Below are 23195 nucleotides of genomic sequence, written 5' to 3' on the forward strand. Positions count from 1 at the left end.
AGAATGGGACCCGGGCTGTGCAGAGGGACCGGCTGGGGCCAGGGTGGGAGGGGTGCATAGCGACCCCCCCCCTCAGACTCCCCCGTGTCAGTGAGTATCAATGCAATGCCCATACTCATTATTTTGGATTTTAAATCCGGGGTGCCTCGATGGTCTTTTGAGATGCTGCACCCGTGTCCCGTGTGGGGACATCACACGGCACAGGTGACATTTGGGACAGCTTTTGCCCCAAGAATTCCCCCTGCTGCTCTCAGTACACTATTCTGGCTCTGAAACCAAACCTGCGGTTATAAACTCGGAGTTGTGTCCCAAAATCAAAGGTTTTAATGTAAAACCACTTTAAGGAGTCCATTCCAGCCGCCAGTTTGATGTGCTCCTGCCATTCCCGGGAGGGTGAAGCTGCAGCTCCGCCATCTCTGGAGGATGTCCTGGCGTGCCCGGCCCGACTGTGGGGATGGGATGGGATGGGATGGGATGGGATGGGATGGGATGGGATGGGATGGGATGGGATGGGATGGGATGGGATGGGATGGGATGGGATGGGATGGGATGGGATGGGATGGGATGTTGCTGGGGAAGAGGCAGATCCGTGGTAGGGCAGGAGAAGGATTCAACCCTCCCACCCGGTGGGGAGGAGCTCAACGGGATGGAAGCCCCGGCTAGGGGTCCATGGGATGCTGGAGTGCTTTGGTCATGGAATGAACCGACCTGCAGAGCTGCCCCAGCGCTGAAGCCTCCAAAATCAAGGAGCCCACGGAGCTGCTGCAGGGCTGGAGCCCCTCTGGAGCCAGGCTGGGAGAGCTGGGGGTGCTCCCCTGGAGAGGAGAAGGCTCCAGGGAGAGCTGAGAGCCCTCGCAGGGCCTGAAGGGGCTCCAGGAGAGCTGCAGAGGGACTGGGGACAAGGATGGAGGGACAGGAGCCAGGGAATGGCTGCCAGTGCCAGAGGAATGGCAGGGCTGGATGGGATCTTGGCAATTGGGAATTGTTCCCTGGCAGGGTGGGCAGGGGCTGGGCTGGAATTGCCAGAGCAGCTGTGGCTGCCCCTGGAGCCCTGGCAGTGCCCAAGGCCAGGCTGGAGCACCTGGCACAGTGGGAGGTGTCAGGGCACCGCTGGGATTTAAGCAGGGGTGGCACTGGGAGGGGTTTAAGCTCTCTTCCCAACCCAAACCATCCCATGATATAAGATGGGGAAATCTGGGGCATTCAGAGCCCTGAGGAAGGAGGTGGCAGTGTTAAGGAAGGGAAAAAGAGAAATAGAATTAAAAAAATAAAAATTCAAAATCACCCCCACCTTAATCACCTTAACTGCCAGGTGAAGGGAAGTGCCCCAAAGCAGAACAGCACCAGCTGAAACTTTCCTTTGACTTTTATAATTACAGAATAGAAAAGAAATCCTCGATTCACGTTACAAAGACGGGCTCATAGAAAACCAAGCCAACGGAACAGAAACACCCAAGGTCCTGGAGCGCCGTGCCCGGCCCCTGTGGAGCCCAGGGCAGGGAGGGAGGCTCTTCCCAAGAGCTTTAATGCAGTGAGCTCTTCCTGCTGGCTTTGGGAAGGGTTGGGACATGGGGAGTGTCTGCATGTCCATCCCATCCCATCCCATCCCATCCCATCCCAGTGCAGCATCCTTGGTCCTGGAGAGGAAAATAAACGCCAGAGATGCTGCTGGCCCCAGGGCTTGGGGATGGGGATGTGCTCTGGAGGATGAGGGGGATCACTGCCTGAAAAAACCACAATTTTCCATGGAAAAAAGAGGGGCAAAGGGTGGAAAATTATTGCCTGTAGAGTTCACAGCTTGGCTGGAGGTGGCTCAGCCCATCCCAGCTCCTGGCACTTCCAGGGCTCCTTGTGGGGAAGGGCCAAAAACCATTCCAGGGTGTAAAAAACTCCCCTGGCACTGGAGGAGAAACAGCTGGGAGGTGAAATCCACCCAAATTCCGCAGCTCCCTCCCGGGGGGCAGGGTGGGCCTGGGAGCAGATCCAGGATCCTGGAGGAGCCACATCCCATGGAAAGGAGAGCAAGGAGCTTCTGGGGAGCTGGGACACTCCAGGAAACTCCTTTTTTCCTTCAAATTCTTTCCAAGGCTTTTCCTTCCCAGCTGATCTTCCTCCTGCAAAGCAATCCCTGCCCAGCCCACCTCACACCCCCCAAAAATCCTCCCCCAGTGCTGATATCCCTGTGCCCCTGGAGCTGATGGATGAATTTGGCACTGAGCCCCCTATGGATGAAAGGACCAGGGTGGGACCCCCAGCCCTGGGTGAGGTTTGGGGGGCCCTGGGGGTCCCAGCCCTGCTGAAGGCACGGTGTCAGCCTTGGAGAGGGGGGGTCTGCTCAGCCAGAGTCTACTCAGGCACTTTAAATTAAATAAAAACCCAAAGAAATGATTGGAAGAAAAAAAATCCCAAAGCAAAACCCAAAACATTCATCAGATCGTTCCAAGGGCCGGGGAGGGGCCACAGCAGCCTCGGGGCTCCCAGCTCGGAGCAAGGCCCCCAAACGCGGCAGGGAGCCGGTGCAGGGGGCTCAGGGTCCCGTGTGTCCCCCGTGTCCCCAAATCAGGGGTCGGATCCGACTCCTCAGAGCGTCCCAGAGCGAGTCCCGGCGCTGCTGCTTCATCCCGGTGGGAGAATTCCTGTGGGAGCACAAATCCCGTGCTTGGAGCCAGTCTGAGCCAGATCCGGAGTGGCAGGACATTGTCCCAACCCTGCCTGTCCCCAGGGCGGTGCTGTCCCTGTCCTTGTCCCTGTCCCAAACTCCGCTGCTCCAAGGAAAAGCCAGGCTGGGACAAACACATCCAGCGGCGTCCGTGAGCGCTGCCACCTCCGCGCTGTCCCCGCGTCCCCACGGCGGGCAGGGGGTGCCCAGGGGTGGCACAGCCCCCGCCGTGTCCCGGGTGATCGCCGTGGTGGCCCCGTCGCGCCCGGAGTGGTGGCATCAGGGGGTGGTGGCACCGCGGGGTCCTGGCGCCGCTGGCTCCGGTTATCCCGAGCTGGAAAAGAGGGGACAGCAGGGGCTGGGAGAGAGCCCATGGAGTGTCCCCATGTGGGGACAAAGAGGGGACAGCAGGGTTGGGAGACACCCACGGAGTGTCCCCAGCTGGGGACAAAGTGGGGACACGAGAGGCTGGGAGCCCATGGAGTGTCCCCAACTGGGGACAAAGAGGCACAAAAGGACAACGAGGGGACAGGAGGGATTGGGAGGGAATTCATGAAGTGTCCCACCGTGGGAACAAAGAGGGGACAGGAGAGGATGGGAGAGACCTCGCAGAGTGTCCCTATGTGGGGACAAAGAGGCACAAAGGGACAAAGAGGGGACAGCAGGGGTTGGGAGAGAACCCATGGAGTGTCCCCACATGGGGACAAAGAGGCACAAAGGGCCAAAGAGGGGACAAGAAGGGTTGTGAGAAACTCCCGGTGTGTCCCCATGGGACAAAGAGCCGCAGCCAGATGGGGACAGGGACCTCTCATGGGGTCACTGCTCTCTTCCACCCCTAAAAATGTCCCAGAGTGGCTGGGGAGGAGGGCTGGTGTCCCCTCACATGGAGACACCGCGCTCCTGGGGTTCATCCCTCTCTCTTATTGGTGTGTCTATTATAATTATAATTTTATTTTTATTTTTATATTTTATTTTATTTTTGTTTTGGATTTTATTTTTATTATCGTTGTTATGATAATCAGCATTGTTATCGTTGTTATCATTACTAATTTTATTGTTATTATTAATACTACTAATAATACAGTTGCTACTATTACTATTGCTAGCAGTAGTATTATTATTCTTGTTATCTTTTGCTTAATTTCAGTTATTAAACTGTTGTTGCCGCACAGGTTCTCCCTGTTATTGTTGTTGCTATTTTTAGTTTTATTGATAATAATACAGCTCCTCCCAGAACTGTAATGACTGCTACTATTACTATTATTCCTGTTATTATATATTCCTTAATTTCAGTTATTAAACTGTTGTTACCACACAGGTTTTCCCTATTATTGTTGATATTTTTCTTCTTCTTAATAATAATAATAATACAGCTCCTCCTACTACTATTATTTTTGTTATTATCTTTTTCTTAACTTCAATTATTAAACTGTTGTTACCCCACAAGTTCTCCCTATTATTGTCGTATCTATTTTTATTTTTATAAATAATAATAATACACTTGCTACTACAACTATTACCACTATTACTTCTGCTGTTATTCTTGTTATTATATTTTGCTCAATTTCAATTATTAAACCGTTGTTATAGCACAGGTTTTCCTTATTATTGTTGTTATTGTTGACAACAACAATAGAATAATAGAATAAAAATAAAATTAAAACAATAAAAATAAAACCATATTTAATATATATAATATAAAAGAATTATAATTAATATTGACTATTGACATTGAATAATAATAATAATAATAATAATAATAATAATAATAATAATAATAATAATAATAATAATAATAATAATAATAATAATAATAATGTAATTATTCCCGGACCTCCCCACATGCCCGTTAATTAAATCACAGCTAATTAGAAGCTGCAGAATGAGCTGTAATTGCTGCAGCTGGGCTGGCCCTGGGGACACGAGTGACCGGCCCCACTGAGCCAGGCCAGCCCTTGTTTGTCCCCTGGCTGGTGAGAGGAGCAGTGGGACCCCAATGTCCCCTCCCTGTCCCCTCCTTTGGGGACAGGGGCACCCCCGAGTGCCTGAGCTGCCCCTGCTGACAGGGGGATGGAGGGGACATGGAAATGACAACTGCATTAATTAATTAATCAGTGGGTCATTAACGAGCTGCTGGGGACAGGGGGAGCTGGCAGGGCGGTGACAGTGTCCTGGTGTCACCAAACGCCCCAGCCCGGTCCCTGGCAGCTGGGGCAGTGCCAGGGGGACATGGGAGGGAACAACCCTCAGGACAGGGACAGGGAGCCCCAGGAGCCGAGGTGTCCCCACCTGGTGTCACAGCCCCAGCCTTCTGTGCCAGCAGCTTTTGTGTCCCCTGTGTCCAAAGCTGCTGTCCCCAGCACTTCAAACCCAATTTTGAGCTGATTTCCCCAGATCCTGCAGCTTTCAGCCCTGACCCCACAGCCATCGGGGTCTGCTGGGCCTGCAGCACCCCTGGCACCCCCTGTGCCCTGGGGGTGACATGGGGACAGGACAGAGTCCCTGTGACCTGGGGGTGACATGGGGACAGGACAGGGTCCCTGTGCCCTGGGGGTGACATGGGGACAGGAGAGTCCCTGTGCCCCTGGGGGTGACATGGGGACAGGACAGGGTCCTCTGTGCCCTGAGGGTGACATGGGGACAGGGTGGCTCTCCTGTCCCTCTGCCCATGGTGCTTTGCCCAGTCCCACCCAGGCAGGGCTGAAGGGACACAGGGGACGTGTCCCATCCATGGGACAGCACTCCTGGGGCCCCCAAGGTGAGGGAGGACACCCCAGTAACCCCCAGGATGTGCCAATGCCACCATCCATGTCCCCATCCGTGTCCCACCCACACCCGGGGGGCTCCCAGCCCCGAGCAGGGGGCACAGCACCCATGGGCGCTCCCTCCACCCCAGCAGTGTCCCCAGGCAGGGCCCAGCAGTGTCACAGATGGATTTGTCCCCCCCAGCCCCTCTCTGCCTCCCCAATGACATCGCCTGCCCTCCAATTTGCATACAAGGCTTAAAACATAATTAATTTTTGGCAGTGGGCAGAGCCTGCTCGAGGTTAATCCCTTTAGATTCGCGAGCCTTATCTCGCTGGGGTGTTTATCGAGCTCGGCTTAGCAGGGAATGGAGAGCGAAGAGGAGTCGGCAGCGCTTATCAGGAGAGGGAGGGAGGGAGGGATGGTCCCCGGGCATGGCAAGGGAGCTCAGTGAGCAGAAACCAGCGAGCAGAACCAAACCCAGCAAGCAAAACCAAACCCAGGGAACAGAACCCAGCAAACAAAACCCAGCGAGCAAAACCAAACCCATGGAACAGAACCCAGCGAGCCAAACCCAGCGAGCAAAACCAAACCCAGCGAGCAGAGAGAGAACAGAACCCAGCAGCAAAACCAAACCCAGCGAGCAAAACCCAGCGAGCAAAACCCAGCGAACCAAACCAAACCCAGCAAATACAAACCAAACCCAGCGAATACAAACCCAGCAAACCCAGCGAATCCAGCAAATAGAACCCAGCGAGCCAAACCCAGCGACCCAAACCCAGCAAACACAACCCGGTGAGCAAAACCCAGCGAATAAAACCAAACCCAGCGAACACAAACCACGGGTGGGATCCTCCCCAAAGCGCCCGGCCCTGCCGGGGTGGAGCCTGGGGAGTTGTGGGGAGAATGCACAGCCCCAAGTCTGGGCACACCGAGGGTCCTGCACCCCTGAGCACCCCAGCACTCACGTGTAGAGCGGCTGTAGCTGCAGGTGCGACGTCTTCTGCGGTGCCTGGTACCCGTAAGAGTCAAAGCCGCCGATGAAATCAACTGGGGAGAGCCGGGAGAGCAGCAGGGTGAGCAGGGAGATCCCCGTGGGATGGGAACTCCCAGGCTGCAGCTGCATCCCATCAAAATGTGACACCCCAGGGAAATGCGACTGCTCAGTGTGAGACTGGGAAACCCTCAGAGCCCCTGCAGGGCCTGAAGGGGCTCCAGGAGAGCTGCAGAGGGACTGGGGACAAGGATGGAGGGACAGGAGCCAGGAAGTGGCTCCCAGTGCCAGAGGAATGGCAGGGCTGGATGGGATCTTGGCAATTGGGAATTGTTCCCTGGCAGGGTGGGCAGGGGCTGGGCTGGAATTGCCAGAGCAGCTGTGGCTGCCCCTGGAGCCCTGGCAGTGCCCAAGGCCAGGCTGGAGCACCTGGCACAGTGGGAGGTGTCCCTGCCATGGCAGGGGTGGCACTGGGTGAGGTTTCAGGTCCCTTCCCACCCAAACCATCCCGTGATTTGGTGATCCTGACTCACCCCAGCATCCCAGGGAATCCCAGTGCTGCATTCCCGAAGGAATAAATCACAATCACAAACTGGATAAGATCAGAATTGATCACTGGGGGTCACCGTGTTTCCCCAGACCTGACCCCTCTCCCCGGCACAGCCAGCACAGGGATGTACTCCAGGTGCAGCCAGGCTGGGAATTCCAACCATTCCAGGATCCCCAGCAGCACCCAAGTTCTTAAATCCCACACTGGGGTGGGTTATCCATGGGTGTCCAAGAGCTGAGAGCTCCAGGGCAGAGCCCCTCTCTCCCAAGATATTTCCCTTCCTGACTCAATATTCCAGCAGCTCTCAATTTTAACACCATCCATCCATTTCAAATCTAATAAGATATTCCATTAAAAAGATGCATTTGCATCCCGGGCTGAGGCAGCATTAATATTAAAATTGTGTTGGATGCAGAGTTTGTGGGAGTGCAAACGTGCTCCAGAGCCGCCAGCGCTGGATAAACCCTTTGGAAAGGAGCTGTTCCCTCAGGCAGAGGCCAATTCCTCATGGAGATGCTTTATTTCCATGGGAAAGGAGGGAAAACATGGGAGTGCTGCACCCCAGGCTGGGCTGGGACCACCTCTGGGCATGGGGGGGGTGCTGAGCCCAGTATGAGCCCAGGGCTGAGCCTGGTGCTGAGCCCAATCTGATCATGGTCTGAGCCTGGTGCTGAGCCCAATCTGATCCTGGTGCTGAGCCCAGTGCTAAGCCCAATCTGATCATGGTCTGATCCTGGTGCTAAGCCCAATCTGATCATGGTCTGAGCCTGGTGCTGAGCCCGGTATGAGCCCAGGGCTGATCCTGGTGCTGAGCCCAGTCTGATCCTGGTCTGAGCCTGGTGCTGAGCCCGGTATGAGCCCAGGGCTGAGCCTGGTGCTGAGTCCAACCTGATCATGGTCTGATCTTGGTGCTGAGCCCAATCTGATCATGGTCTGATCCTGGTGCTGAGCCCAATCTGATCATGGTCTGAGCCTGGTGCTGAGCCCAACCTGATCATGGTCTGATCCTGGTGCTGAGCCCAGTCTAAGCCCCATGCTGAGCCTGGTCTGATCCCAGTCTGAGCTTGGTGCTGATCCCAGGGCTGAGCCTAGTCTGAGCCTAGTCTTATCCCAGTGCTGAGCCCGGTGCTGATCCCAGTCTAAGCCTGGTTCTGATCCCAGTGCTGAGCCTGGTCTGAGCCCAGTCTGATCCTGGTGCTGATCCCAGTGCTGAGCCCAGGGAAGGAGAACATCCCCATGGTTGTGGCCCAGCCCTGCAGGGATCTGCCAGCTGGTGGGAATTAATTAATGGTAGATGAGCTTTTAATGCCCTTGGACAGCCTCAGCCTCGACCACCTGGTTCAGGGGCCGGGGTGCTCCCGAGGGGGGTTTGCAGGGATTGGGGTGGGAGCAGGAGGAGCAGCACAGACTGGATAAAGTCAGCCTTCACTTTGCCTAAAATGTTGTTTCCCCCTGATTTGGGGTGAAATCCTGGCAGTGGGGACACAGCCTGGGGGACACAGTGTCCCCAAGTCTCTGTGGCTGCCAAGGGAGGAGCGAGGTGACAGCGGCCCCATCACACCCCAGCAGCTCTGCCTCACCAGGGATGGGAAAACAGGGTAAAAACCCAACTAAAGGGATTTCCTCAGCTGCTGGGACCCGGGCATTGCCTCCCCAGACCCCTCTGGGAGCTGCCATCCCGCTCAGGGTGGCACCAGCAAGGACACTGCTCCCCTGTCCCCCCAGCCAAGGCACTCACAGCTGTCCTCCTCCTCCAGGAACACTTTGCTGACGTAGCAGGCGTAGACGAAGCCGAAGAGCTGGGGAGAAACAGGGCAGGGAGAGGCTGGTTATGGGGGCATGGGCAGCACAATGGGCACAGGGACAGTGGGGGCATGGCTGGGGCCCTGGGAGTGACCTGGGGGGCACTGGGGCTGACCATGGGGACACTGGGAATGACCTGGGGGCACTGGGAGTGACCATGGGGGTGAACTGGGGGGCACTGGGGGTCACCATGGAGTCCTGGGAGTAAATTGGGGGGCACTGGGGGTGACCTGGGGGCCTTGGGAGTGACCTGGGGGCCCCGGGGGTGACCTAGGGGCCCTGGGGCAATTGGGAATGAACTGAGGGGCACTGAGAGTGAATTGGGAGCCACTGGGAGTGACCTGGGGGCACTGGGGCAATTGGGAGCGAATTGGGGGCACTGGAAATGAACTGGGGGCCTTGGGAGTGACCATGAGGCCCTGGGCATGACTTGGGGGCCCTGGGCATGACTTGGGGGCCCTGGCAGTGACCTGGGAGCTGGGAGCAGCTGGAGCCCATCCCAGTGCAGTTTGGGGTGCAGCAGGGTTGGGTGGATTCAGCTGCACAAGGTGGGGCTGGAGCTGGCACCCCACAGAGGGTGCTGAGCCCCACACAGGACTGGGAGCCCCTCTGGGGACCCTGATTCCCCTCAAAGCTCCATTTTAGGGAGCTCTGCCTCCAGGTGTGCCCCGTTGCCACCTCCCTGTCACAGGGGTGACAGTCACTGGCAAGGGGGGCACCCTCCCTCCCAGCAGGCAGCACATTCCAGCAGCTCATTCCCAGGGAGTGATTCCTCCATCCCTGCAGCATCCAGCCCTCTACATGACAAGTTTCGGGGTGGACACCCCCTTGGGGTGCTGGCAGGGCTCTGTCTGCTCCTCTCTGGGTGACAGAAATGCGTGACGGGGACACCATGGCTCCTCTGCCCACCCCAGCCCCTCCGTCCCATGTTGTATTGCACCAAAGAGTTTATTTAGGTGTTGTTTTGCACTGGGTGATGGGAAATTTGTACTGAGTATGGTACGGCACATAGATTGTTATTTCTCCTGCCCCATCACATGGTCTGTCCCTCATACACCCCTCTGCTGTACCCCATGGTGGTCTGGCCCCTGGTTATTTACCCCTCCCCAAGGGTATCCCATTGGCCAGGGTCCTCTTTCCCCACCCCGTTCTCAAGTATAAAACTGCACTGCAAAGAGGTCACACCATTTTGTTACACCTGGGGGGTCACTGGAACCAGAAGTGTGCATTCCTAATGGACAATAAACAGGACACCAATCCCCACATGAAGGAGAGCACTTCTCATCTTTGACTTTGTCCATGCCAGACTGTTGTATTCATATTGTTGTTATCTGATTTCTAGAGTCCCATACCTTCTGGGTGGTTTCCTCACACACAGCTCTTCACAGCAGTGTTGTTCCTGCTCCTTCACCAGGGCTCCTCCAAGGCTCTCCCTGACCAGCCAGCCCACCCCCTTTTATCCCAGTTATCTTCATTAGCCAGAGCTGCTGCCCAATTAAGGACATCACAGCTGCAGCCCATTTAGAACAGCTAGGATCAGGGCAAGGCCACTTATACCATACATAGATTTTACTGAGATTCATAGGCCACTTATACAATACATAGGTTTTACTATGGCTCAAAGGCCACCTATACAATACATACTAAGATTCAATGGCCACCTATATTTCCCCCTTTTCTTTTAACAATTACACAATTACAATACATATAACCCACCATGACTCAAAGGCCATGTACCTCCACAGCTCCTTGACTCAAAGGCCATATTTCTCACAGGTCCTGGCTGTCACAGCTCCTCTACTCAAAGGCCCTGTTTCTTAACAGCTCTTGGCTGTCTTAACCTCCACAGCTCTCAGGCTGTCCCACAGCTCTTGGCTGTCTTATCTTCTGCAACTCTCAGGCTGCCTAATCTCTTCCACAGTTCTCAGCTGTCCTATCTTCCATCACATCGGGGTCACCACTTATTGTTATCATATTTCTAGAGTCCCATACATTCTGAGTGGTTTTCTCACAAGCAGCTCTTCACAGCAGTGTTGTTCCTACTTCTTCCTCAGAACTCCTCCAAGGCTCTCCCTGACCAGCCAGCCCACCCCCTTTTATCCCAGTTATCTTCATTAGCCACAGCTGCCACCCAATTAAGGACATCACAGCTGCAGCCCATTTAGAGGAACTAGGATTGGGGCAAGGCCACTTACACAATACATAGATTTTACTGAGCCTCCTACTATATCAGACTGTGTGGGCCAGAATCCAGAGCCAGCCGGATTGGGCTCATACAACAGCCTCAAGACACACAGATTCTTACAACCCTGCGTGTCTCATTCCTGTCACCGACATCTTTTCATAAAAATCCTTTCTTTAGGATTTTTCTCTTTTCTGAGAAGCTGTGGCCTCAGCAACAAATGTAAAAAATGGTTATCTGCTGCTGTGGAACGCAACAGGTGGATCCATGATTGGTCTTGGGTGGATGTTTGGATTTACTGACCACTCACGGCAGAGCGGGGTCTCACTCTCTGCTGAGACACAGCCCTTTGTTATTCATTCCTTTTCTATTCTTAGCTTAGCTAGCCTTCTGAGAACTTTTCTCTCTATTCTTTTTAGCATAGTTATAATGTAATATATATATCATAAAATAATAAGTCAAGCCCTCTGAACATGAGTCAACATTCTTGCCTCTCTCTTCATCGTGCAACCCTTGCAAGCCCTGTGTCCCGTTCCCGGTGTGGGCTGGAGGAGAGCAGGGCGCCCTTACCGCCAGGAAGATCTGCGTGGCGCTGCTCACCACCTCGATGTACTGGTAGTCCAGCAGGCAGCCGCTGACCGTGATGACGTGGTGATCCTCGGGCGCCAGCGGGGAGTTGAGCACCGGCGTCACCAAACAGCCAGGGCCGTTCTCCATCCACCACGAGCGGTGCAGGGACGTGTTGAAGGTCATGATGAAATCCCGGTCCTGCAGGAGGAGGAGGAGGAGAAAGAAGAAGAAGAAAGAAGAAAAGAATGAAGAAAGCAGAAAAGAAAGAAGAAGAAAAGAAAGAAGAAAGAAGAAGAAGAAAAAAAGGAGAAAAGAAAGAAGGAGAAAAGAAAGAAGGAGAAAGAAGGAAAGAAGAAAAAAGAAGGAAAGAAGAAAGGAAAGAAGAAGAAAGGAAAGAAGAATGAAGAAAGAGGAAGAAAAAAGAAAAGAAAGAAGAAAGAAGAAGAAAAGAAGAAGAAAATAAAGAAAAAAAGAAAGAAGAAAAAAGAAAGAAGAAAAAATAAATAAAAAAAGAAAAGAGAAGAAAGAAAAAGAAAGAAGGAGAAAAGAAAGAAGGAGAAAGAAGGAAAGAAGAAAAAAGAAGGAAAGAAGAAAGGAAAGAAGAAGAAAGGAAAGAAGAATGAAGAAAGAGGAAGAAAAAAGAAAAGAAAGAAGAAAGAAGAAAAGAAAAGAAGAAGAAAATAAAGAAAAAAAGAAAGAAGAAAAAAGAAGAAAAAAAGAAAGAAGAAAAAAGAAATAAAAAAAGAAAAGAGAAGAAAGAAAAAGAAAGAAGAAAAGAAGAAAAGAAGAAGAAAATAAAGAAAAAAAGAAAGAAGAAAAAAGAAGAAAAAAAAGAAAGAAGAAAAAAGAAATAAAAAAAGAAAAGAGAAGAAAGAAAAAGAAAGAAGAAAAGAAGAAGAAAAGAAAGAAAGAAGAATGGTGGACCAAGGCTCTTTGCCGGAGGGCTGCACAGTAAATGGGTTTCCCAAGCCAAGGAGGCTCCCTGAGTCAGAGCAGGGCATCCCCTGAGCCCAGCCCCGGGGTTTGGGGCTCCCTCCCGTGCTGGCACCGTGGGCATCAGCTCAGGCAGCACCCGGGGGTGCCCAGTGACAGGGTGGGTGCCACAGAGTGGGACCAGAGTGCAGGGAGGACATTTGTGATTGGCAGCACCCCATCTGCCTGTTCCAGGGATGCAGGGCAGCCCCTGATGCTTCCCCTGGGATTTGGGGGTGCCATGCCCTCATCCCACTCTCAGGGAGCCTTGCAGGGTCCCCCTGGAGTGTGTCCCCTCCTTGCCAGCCCCTCACAAGCTCGGGGCTCTGCCTGGGTTCTCTGCAGGAGCTGTGGGGTGGCCTTGGGCAAACAGCATCCCTCTGCAAGGGGAGAATCCCCAGCCCCTGGCTGCCCCTTCCCACTTCATGAGGGTCCCACTGGTACCTCTGGCTGAGCCCTCACCCCATGAGAATCCCCTTGGTACCCCTGGGGACCCCCCATCCCCCAGAGAGCCCCCCCAGTCCCTCTGTGCCCCCCCGGCTGTGCTGGGGCCGAGCTTCCCCCGCAGGAAATCACCAATCTGGGATTAAAAGATTTTTGCTGCTGGGGACGGCACAAATCCCGAAAAGGAGCGAGTGGGTTTGGGTTTGTGGAGCTGGAGGATGCGGCTGAGGCACAGGGACGAGGGGGAGCTGTGACGGGCACCGGGATTTCCACAAAAACCCGCAGTGGGAGGGAATCCTTCCCCTCTCCCCATCGTGCTGCGCACTCAGCGCTCCGGGAGAGCCTCAAATGACCGGGGGCTACTCAGGGAGAGGTTCCAGCCATGGAACACCCCCAGAGGCTTCCCTGCTTGGGGCAGCACGGAGAGAGCGGAGCTGGCTGTCCCCAGCCCCCCTGATGTCCCCAGAGCCGGGGAGGGACACACGGGGACTCCGAGCCTGGGCTCAAAGGTTCCCTCGGAGCACCCGGGGCTGCCCCATCCCCGCCGCAGGTTTTGCTCTTTTTGGTGTAAAAGCGAAATTTAACAGCTCAGGGTGGTGTGGAGGCACAGCCCCATCACATCCTCACCCCATGGCCGGCAGGGTGATGTCCCAAAGCTGGGAATGCTGAGCCCCAGAAATCCCGGGAAAATAGGGAATTTACAGCAGGGGGGGGGTCTCCCACCTCTGTCCTCCCCATCCCTGCCCCAGACCCTGCCCTGAGCTTCCTGCCCCTGCTCATCCCGTTCCCGGGTTTCGCCTCTCTATCCCTTCAGCGGAGATAAAGGAAATTCGGTTTGGGTTCGGAAATGGCCGCTCTCTCCACTCTGAGCTGTTGGTTTGTCCATCCCATCCCATCCCATCCCATCCCATCCCATCCCATCCCATCCCACCCCACCCCACGGGAATTCCGTGCTCCGGGGAGATGCCCCCGGCATCACTTTGCTGTGGGCCTGGGGCACCCCCGGGTCTGGGGGGCACTTTTGGGAGAGAAGGGAGGATGAGGATGAGGAGGAAGGCAAGGGATGGCCAGCAGGCAGGATGGAGGGACGGAGGATGCAGGGAGGAAGAGGAGGAAGGTGGGGGCGTTACCTGTGACAAGCGCCCGACCTCCAGGTAGAAGCAGATGATGAAGGCGTTCCAGCCGACCCACAGCACCAACCACACGGCGTACTGCGGGACGAGAGGGGTGAGAGCACGGGCACCCCCCCTCCAGCCCCATTGCACCCCCTCCAGCCCCCCTGTACCCCCTCCAGCCCCTCTGTACCCCCTCCAGCCCGGCCCTGCCCAGCCCGTCCAGGGGCTCCGGGTTGGGATGGTGGAATCCCAAAATCACAGCACTTTTTCGGCTGGGAGGGACCTTAAAGTTCATCAATCAGGGGAGAACCCCTGGGGGCCCCAGGCATCATCCCAGGCTGAATTAGTGAGCCCTAATTACAGGGCAGAATTAATGAGGTGGGGAAGGTTCTTGTCTGAATTTTTCCCGAGGGATGTGCATCCACTAACTGTGCCTCAGTTTCCCCATCCATAAAACACAAAATTCTCATTGGATTTCCTTTGTGAGGGCTCTAATTCCCAGCCCTCCCAAGTCCCTCTGTCCCACTCCAAGCCCTGTCCAGCCTGGCCCAGGGCGCTGGCAGGGATGGAGCAGCCACAGCTTCTGTGTTCCCAGGGATACAGGAGGGACCTGGGGCTGAGCCTGCTGCACCCCCAGGGTGGTACCTACCATCATGAGGTATCTGGATCTGTACTGGATGGTCCCGAAAATCCCCAAAATCACGGCCATGATGTGCAGGAAGTTGGCCAGGATGGGGGCCCACTGGTATCCCAGGAAATCAAAGATCTGCCTCTCCAGAGCAGCGACCTGCAACAGAGCAGGGAGGGGACAGGGATCAGGGCTGGGCACCCCCGGGGTGCTGAGGGCAAGGAGCAGCTGGGAATGGCTGGGAATTCCATGGATAACGGGTTGGGGTAGGCTGGAATGTCCGTGGATGGCCAGCAGGATTGGGGTTATTGGGTGTTGTGCTGTGATTTCAGGGTTTACCTCAGAACCCCGGGTCCCTCCCCTGATAATTCCCTCCCAGGTGTGTCAGTCACCTCTCCTTTCCCCTCCCAGCACTGTCACTCCTGGCATTCCAGAAGGCATCGAGTGATTGGCAGATCCAAAGGATTCCCTCTACCCCTGGGGGCATTGGGCCATCCAGGTGTCCTTTGTCCCTTTGTCCCTCCCCTCCTGTCCCTGCTTGGTGGCTCCCTGCCCCTTCCCTGCCCCTCTCCCCGGGGTTCAAAGGAGCAGCAACCACGGGCTCAGGGAGTTCTGTTGGAGCTGCTGCTGCATTCAGAGGCCTGTGGGCCGGAATAAAGCTCTGCATCCAAACCCTCCCTCAGAACCGACTCCTTTCCTTCACCATCGCCTTAAAGCTTCTCTGCCAGAGGGAAACCTGAGGAGCAGCCCCTGTTATGGGGGGAAGCTCCATCCCAGCACCACCAGAGCTCCTGCAGGCCTGGCCTTGTCCCCACGGGCCCAGTGCAGCACCCAGGCAGCCCAAAGTGTCTGTGGGGTGAAACACCACACACCCAGGCAGCCCAAAGTGTCTGTGGGGTGAAACACCACAGTGCTGCTGTTTGGTTCAGCACCAAGGGCCAGACAAGCCAAGGCATGTCCCATCCCCAATATTGGTAATATCAACAATTGGGAATATTATTTTACAAGTATTATATTAATATAATATATACAATTATAATATATATAAATATATAATATTATATTAATATATAATAAAATTATAATAAAATATATTATATTATATTATATTATATTATATTATATTATATTATATTATATTATATTATATTATATTATATTATATTATATTATATTATATTATATTATATTATATAAATCTCCTTGAGTTCCAAAGGGGAACCCAAGGAGATGTGACCCCACACTGTGTCTCACTTTCCCATCACTCAGAGCTTGGGCAGTGCTGAAAACCCATCCCAAGGATGATTTATGGTGGGAAAAGCCTCCAGCTCCTGTGTTTTGATTTCCATCTCCTGTATTTTGATTTCCAGCCCATCCTCCATGGATCCATGGGGCTCTGATCACCCTTACCATCTGCAATCCAAAACGGGGCCGTGCTCCAGGGGTTAAATCCCCCAGCCCTGATCCCAGCACTTATTTATGGCTCCATTGCCCCTAATCACAGGATTAGCTCCAAGGAAGGGGTAATCAAAGGCAAGGTGGGAGTGCTGGAACATTCAGTGATGGGTTTATTTCAAAAAATGGGGATTTTGGATGAGGGCATGTTTTTTTTGAGAACTTTTAAGGGAGTTTTAGGGAACAAGGTGCAGGGACAGGTCAACAGCAGTCTGGAAAACCCTTTTTTTTTTCCATTTGTCTTACTCAGCCCTGTCCTGTCACTCTTTGAGGTGCCTCAGATTCACCCTGAGACCTTCAGGGCCCCCTGTCCTCCCTACAGCACCATTCCCTAATTTTCTGCCAGAGAAAGGTGGAGTTTATCCTGAAAACCACAGGAAAAATGGAGTTTGCATCCCCCCTCCATCCACCAGCAGCTCCCAAAGGGATCTGGAATCAGGGGAGAGGCCATGGGGGTCCCAGGCATCATCCCAGGCTGAGTTAGTGAGCCCTAATTACAGGAGAGAATTAATGAGATGGAGAAAGTGCTTGCATAAGGTATTCCCAAGGATGTGCATCCACCGACCATGCCTCAGTCCCCCCATGCATCAAACTCCAAATTCTCATTGAATTTCCTTTGTGAGGGCTCTAATTCCCACTGATTTCAGCCCAGCCCCACCCTAGGGCTGTGATATCCCATCCCCTACCCGACTCCTGGGGTAGTATCTGCTGGATCAGAGCCAGCAGGACCCTGATTCCAATTAAAAGTGATGCAAACCCTTGGAGCAGCGGCCCCTGGGTCTGTGGGGCTGGGACAAAGCTGTTTGCACTGAAACTGAATTCACTTCCCTGCTCCTTCAGCTCTCTGAGGAAACAGCCTCAGGAAATACCGACAGCCAGGCTGTAAATCTCCTCAGGTGAGGAATGGAAATAATGAATGATACAGGGAGTGCAGTGCTGGGGGTTTGTGGGCACCCATCCCTCTGGGGGCTGTGAGCAGAGCTGGATGGAGCTTTGGGTACCAGGGATGGGGCTGGTGCCTGTGGCATTCACATTGAAAAATTCCCTTGCCCAGGATTTTCTCCTGGGAGTCTGAGAAGCCTCAGAGAAAAGGAAAACAATTCTTTTCTCATTTGCTTCTCCTGTGTTGTGCTCAAGTGGAATGTGTTTGGAGATTGTTCACCCACAGGTGATTGTTCCATTGGATTCTGCTGTGAGTGGTTTTCACTCTTTGGCCAATCAGGGCCAAGCTGTGTCGAGACTCTGGACAGTCACCAGTTTTCATTATTATCTTTTTAGCCTTCTGTAAGTGTCCTTTCTGTATTCCTTAGTATAGTTTAGTGTAGCATTTTTTAATATAATATAGTATCATAAAATAATAAATCAGCCTTCTGAGAACACGGAGTCAGATTCTCAATTTCTTCCTTCATTGGGGAACCCCAGAAATCCAATAGGGAAGAGCCTCTTAGGGCATCCCATGCAGCTGCAGAGGAGGAATCACACCCGTTTGGCTCCTTAATTCCAGCCTGAAAGAGGAGGAGCTGGGATGACCCTGCTTGAAGCAAACCCTTCGGCATCCCAAAGAGGCAGAATTTGGGATAAACACCCCAGTTTCCCCATGGATGAGCTAATTAGGGGGTGATAATTGCACTACAAAGCAACTCCAGCCCTGGTCCCTGGTTGTGTTTTTCCAGCTTTTTCCCTCCATGGGAAGAGCAGATCTGGGATTTTCCATCCTTGTGGGATGCAGCTTAGGGTTAAGGGACAAACAGAGACTCACAAAGGCAGCGTGGCTGCACTCCCCAGCTCTCAGTGCCCACCAAGGGCATCCCAAGAATCCCAAGGAAATACCAGGGGCATCCCAAGGGATTCCCAGGGGCATCCCAAGAATCCCAAGGGCATCTCAAGGGCATCCCAAGAATCCCGAGGACATCCCAAGGGCATCCCAGGGGCAGGGGCATCCCAAGGCCAGCCCCACGTGTTTCATGAGAGGGGAAACTGAGGCACAGCCTCCAGCAGGAGAGTCCAGGTTTGGTGCCCCTGCCCAGGGAATTGCAGGGCTGAGCGAGCACCCTCAGCTCAGAGCTGCTCCTCAGGTTGGTCCAGCTCCTGGAGCATCATCCCCAATCCTGTGGGGGTAAAATGTCCCTGGGAGGGACCTGCAGGACCCCCAGCCCTTGGGGGCTCAGCATCATCCCAAGAAACTTCCCAGCAGCGTCCAACACACCCAAAATTGTTCTGTGGCCTCAGAGCATCCTCCTGCCCCTGGAATGGGAATTCCTGCTGCTCCCAGCCCCATTCACACCCCGCTCCCTCCCAGCCCCAGCGCCTCCGGAGCCGGGATGCAAACGCCGTCCTGCCACTAATTAAGATAAAGCTGCGGCTGATCAATGCAATGAGATTTAGGGCTCTCTCTTAATTAAACACGAGTTCATCGATCGGCCCCAAAACTTCGCTCGGCAGCAAATCACAGCGATTAGCTGGGGGCGGGGGCTGGTCCCGCTCATCCCAGCCTGGAAGGGATTTGTGTGCACCGGGAATGGGAGCGGGAGGGACCGAACTCCATCAGTGAGGGTGAGGGGACACGAGTGGGGAGGGGACACCCGTGGGGACACAAGCTCAGCTGGGGCTCAGGGAGGTGGCACCAGGGAGGCAGAGCTGGAGGAAAATGGGATTTTTCCAGCGTGCTGACACCAAATGTAAGAGGGAAGGAGTTCCTCTGTCCCTGAAACACCCTCTGGTTCTGGAGCCCTCACCTTCTTCAGACCCACCCCAAGTTTTCCCAGTCGTTAATCCCCACAAGGAGGGTGGGAGAGCTGGATCCGGCTCTGGCTGTGCTGGGAGCATTGCAGGGTCACCAGGAGCCCCTTCCCCACCCCTTCCCAGGTTTCTTTTCCGGAGAAACCCAGCTGGGAAATCAGACTGCAAGGGGAGGAGTGCTGGGTGAACACCCCAGACCCAGCACCCTGGGAAAGCAGGAACCTTCCTGCCCAGCAGCTCCTCCTGGAACCAGAGAATCCCAGAATGGTTTGGGTTGGAAAAGAACTCAAATTACTTTAAATCCCATCCCATTCCCACGGGAGGGACACCTGCCACTGTGCCAGGTGCTGCCAGCCCCAATGTCCAGCCTGGCCTCGGGCACTGCCAGGGCTCCAGGGGCAGCCACAGCTGCTCTGGCAATTCCAGCCCAGCCCCTGCCCACCCTGCCAGGGAACAATTCCCAATTGCCAAGATCCCATCCAGCCCTGCCATTCCTCTGGCACTGGGAGCCATTCCCTGGTTCCTGTCCCTCCATCCTTGTCCCCAGTCCCTCTGCAGCTCTCCTGGAGCCCCTTCAGGCCCTGCAAGGGCCTGGGTTCTTCTCTCTCTGATCCTGGAGCTGGCGCTGGGCAGGATCCTGGAGCTGCTCCTGGCTCCTGCTCCTCTTCAGCCCCACAGCAGCATCTGCACCCCGGGCTGAGCTCCCCTCTTGGCCGGGCAGGGCTCCTGGCCCCGCGATGGGTCATTATCCTGCAGCTGGGTGATTTCCTCCCGCACGCCATATGCCCGAGGCTCGCCGGGGATTTAACTTTTCATTTGGTCGCGTTTTGAGGGGATTTGCCCGTTCTGTCTCCTCATGTGCCGCGGCTGAAGATGCTGCAAGAGCCTTGCTCGGCCCATCCCTGAGCTGCTGCCGTGTCTGGGGGTTCTGCCCCCCAAAAACAATCGGGGTTCAGAGAGGAACCCCCCAGGGCAGCGTTTGGCAGGACAGCGGGATGCCCGATCTGTAAGGAATTTTCTCCACAGCCCCGGGGCTGATGGAACATCCCTGGAGCTCCCTCCAGCCCCGGGGACACCCCAAAGGTGCTCCAGGACCCCTGTTCCAGATTGCAATGCAAGATGTTTTCCATTACCATCTGTAGGGCAGATTACCTTTGTCAAGTGGGCAGTTTGCCTTATCTCTCTCTTTGAGTGACCACAATCACTCCTCCCTCAGGGGGACACCTGCTGATAACAGCTATTGAATGTCCCTGCATGGCTGATAAGAACTACAGCATCCCATTGGGAGATGGGAGCCCAGAGGGAGGAGCCAAGCATTCCTACCCGGATAGAATCTGGAGATTCTGGAACACCAGCACGGCTTCTGCACTGGATTGCCCAGAGGAACAGCAGCTGCCTCTGGCCCTGGATCTTCAGAGGCAGAGACTGCACCTTTCTCCAGGATCCCTGCTCCAGCAGAACCAGCCCTGACACTGCAGGAGGGCTGAGCCACAATTCCAGTGGGACTGCTGCCAACAGCCTGACCCACAGGGTGTCAGCTTGGGTTCTGACTCTGGCAGTATTGTTCTAGTGCACTGCATTGTTTATTTTATCCTTTTATTTTTTTCCTTCCCTGTTAAAGAACTGTTATTTCTTGCCCCCATATTTTTGCCTGAGAGCCCCTTAATTTAAAATTTATAGCAATTTGGAGGGAAGGAGAAGATTTACTTTTTCCATTTCAGGGCAGGCTCCTGCCTTCCTCAGCAGACACCTGGCTTTCCAAACCAAGACAATCTCACATCCCCACCCCGACCCCCTAACAGGCTCTCCCCCTCACCCAGCCCCTCTGTTTGAGGCCATTTAGGGCATTTTGTCTCTGCCAATGCCCTCCCTTGTCTGTGAGGAGCCTCAGGAGCCGTGGGAAGCAGCTCCACCCCACAGCCTTGGTCCAGGAAGGGGAATCGGCCGCGATTTAAATGAGATGAGAACACGGTTGGTTATTAGGGAGGTGCAAACATTGCTGTGAACCCAGGGACTTCATTTAATGGCTTGGAAACAAGTTCCTGACCTACTTCCATCTGCAATAGCCTTCACAAAATCACAGATGGAAAGAAATGAAAGGCGCCAATCCCTCTCCAGCATCGTGTGGGGAGGAGCAGGATCCAGCGGCCACAGCTGCAAAGAGGCACCGATACAGGAGCAAAACCACAGCAGGAGCAGAAATTGGGGTGAAAGAGGCACAAATGGGGTCCTTCCCCTGCTGGGACAATCCCTGGTGGATGGCACAGGTTTTGGGGCCCCTTTGAACCCCCCAGATGAGAGCTCTCAATGCATCCTAGTGCCTGGGATGTGGCACTGGGGGCACTTGGTGTGCCCAGGGCCCCCCAGCACCCACCGCCCACCCCACGGCTTCCCCTCCTCTCTCCCATTGGATCCCCCCTCCCCTTTCCCAGTTGTATTTATTTCATTTCCCTGCATCCGACGGCGTTGCCATGGGAACGCAGACCCAGCTGGATGCGCCTGTCTGGACGCTGCACCCCAGGATCCCAATGGAATCTGCCCCATGGGATGAGCCCTGGGGGTGTCCTCACCCCTGGGACACCCTGGGTGCCACCCCTTGGGTGCCCTCCAAGCCCTGCTCCCACATCCGAGCTCCTGGCTCCATCCATCCCTGAGGTTCCATCAGGGAGAGCGGGGAAATGCAGCTTTGGGGGGGGATAATGGCCATTATTATTATTATTATTATTATTATTATTATTATTATTACTACTACTACTACTACAATTATTACAATTATTACAATTATTACTATTATTTCCCCTAATTGTAGCTGATGAAACCAGGCTGATCCTGTTCTGGCTCCACCACAGGAGAGGGAAACTGAGGCATGGCATAGAGAGAAACCCAACCCTCCCAAAACCTTCTGGGAATGCTGAAATCCAGGGAATTTGGTGTTTCCCCATGGAGAGGGGGATGGATGCTCCATAACCACCTCCCGATGATTCTCACCAGGAGGAAGCTCCTCCTCATTTCCACCCCTAAAACAAAGCCCTGAGCCCCATCAGCTCCCAAACTGTGGGATCTGGGTGCATTTGGCTCCAATATCCCCATAAGAACCCCGAGAATTTTGATAGTTTGTTTTTTTTTACCTGAAAACAGCACAAATTCCTAATTTCCCCAGGAGCAGGCTGCTCTAACCGATTTACCTCTGACAAAATATCTCCTTAACTCTGACACGATATCACATTTATATTTCACTGAGCTTTAGCACAACGCCCCAGCTCCCGCTGGCAGCATCCCACAAACGCTGCCCTGAGATCCCTTTCCCCTCCTGCCTCCCAGCCAGGAAACTTTTCCACGCCGAGGGAAAGCTGAGGCGATCGAAGCAGCTCAATTTCCCTTCCAGCCATCAGGAGGGGAATGTTCCCGCTGGGAATTGCTCCATCCATCCCCCCGGGAGCTGCCGCTGAGGGAGCCAAGGTGCTCCCGTTCATCCTGGGCTGGAGCTCAGCATCCCCCCAGCATCACCTTGCAGCGACCTTGGCAAGCCCAGGGTGCCCTGGTGGGGGAACACGGGGTGGTGGCACTTGTGGGAGGGGGTGACAGGGTGCCAGGAGTGTCCCCGGAGAGGGGAATGCAGTGGGAATAGCCATAGGGGAAACTGAGGCATGGGGCTGTGACCACAGCTGGACCCAGCCTGCCCTGCCATGTTGTGGTGTGTTGCAATATCCTGTTTTACCTTCTCCCTTCCCCCTCGCCCCTCGCTGAGTGTGCCCTGTCAATCAGGCTAACATACCAGCAAGGCGTCGTGTGATAGGTGTCCCTAGTACCTTGAGACCCTGCCCCTTCACCTGGTTGGTGACTCACCTGTCCCCTCCCCTTCCCCTGTCCTGAGCTTAAAATGTGAATGAGACCATGTGGCGCCATTCTGTTACCAGCAGTGGCCCAGTGCAGACATATCTGTGCTCATGGAATAAACATCTGGCTACCTTCTAGCAGAATCCGCTCCCTTCTTTCTTCACCATCGCCAGAAGCTCTCCCCTGAGGTAAACGGAGTCCTGTCTTGTGCCCCGCTGCACTCTGCCGCCAGCCAAGGTATCGCTGGGGTGAACACCGCAGTGCTGCCTCTGGCCCAGCAGCGAAGGTCAGAATTGGCCTAGGCACCATCTAACTGGTTATATTGGGATACCTATTCCAATACTGCCATGCCTCAGTTTCCGTGGAAAACAGCCTGATTCCTGCTCAGCATCTGCTCTCCGGCCCATGGGAAGCAGCTCCATGGAGCAGGTCCTCAGGGAAACTGAGGCACAGCAGGGCCCAGGGCTCCAGCCCTGGAGAAAGGCTGTGCCTTTGGAACACC

The 23195-nt window shown here is 54.2% G+C and overlaps 1 protein-coding gene across 1 annotated transcript in view; it reads right to left on the reverse strand.

Moving 5' to 3' along the window:
• Window positions 1–1348: 1348 nt before the first annotated feature.
• Window positions 1349–23195, reverse strand: part of NKAIN1 (sodium/potassium transporting ATPase interacting 1) — a 40498-nt gene continuing 18651 nt past the window's right edge. The window contains exons 2-7 of the mRNA XM_074555516.1: window positions 14684–14821; window positions 14050–14130; window positions 11504–11701; window positions 8687–8747; window positions 6373–6454; window positions 1349–2993 (exon numbers count right to left, since the gene is read on the reverse strand). Coding sequence (XP_074411617.1) covers window positions 2984–2993; window positions 6373–6454; window positions 8687–8747; window positions 11504–11701; window positions 14050–14130; window positions 14684–14821 — 570 coding nt within the window. The 3' untranslated portion in view covers window positions 1349–2983. The remainder of the gene's footprint in view (window positions 2994–6372; window positions 6455–8686; window positions 8748–11503; window positions 11702–14049; window positions 14131–14683; window positions 14822–23195) is intronic.

Source organism: Zonotrichia albicollis, chromosome 20 (genome assembly GCF_047830755.1).
Source record: "Zonotrichia albicollis isolate bZonAlb1 chromosome 20, bZonAlb1.hap1, whole genome shotgun sequence".
NCBI lineage: Eukaryota > Metazoa > Chordata > Aves > Passeriformes > Passerellidae > Zonotrichia > Zonotrichia albicollis.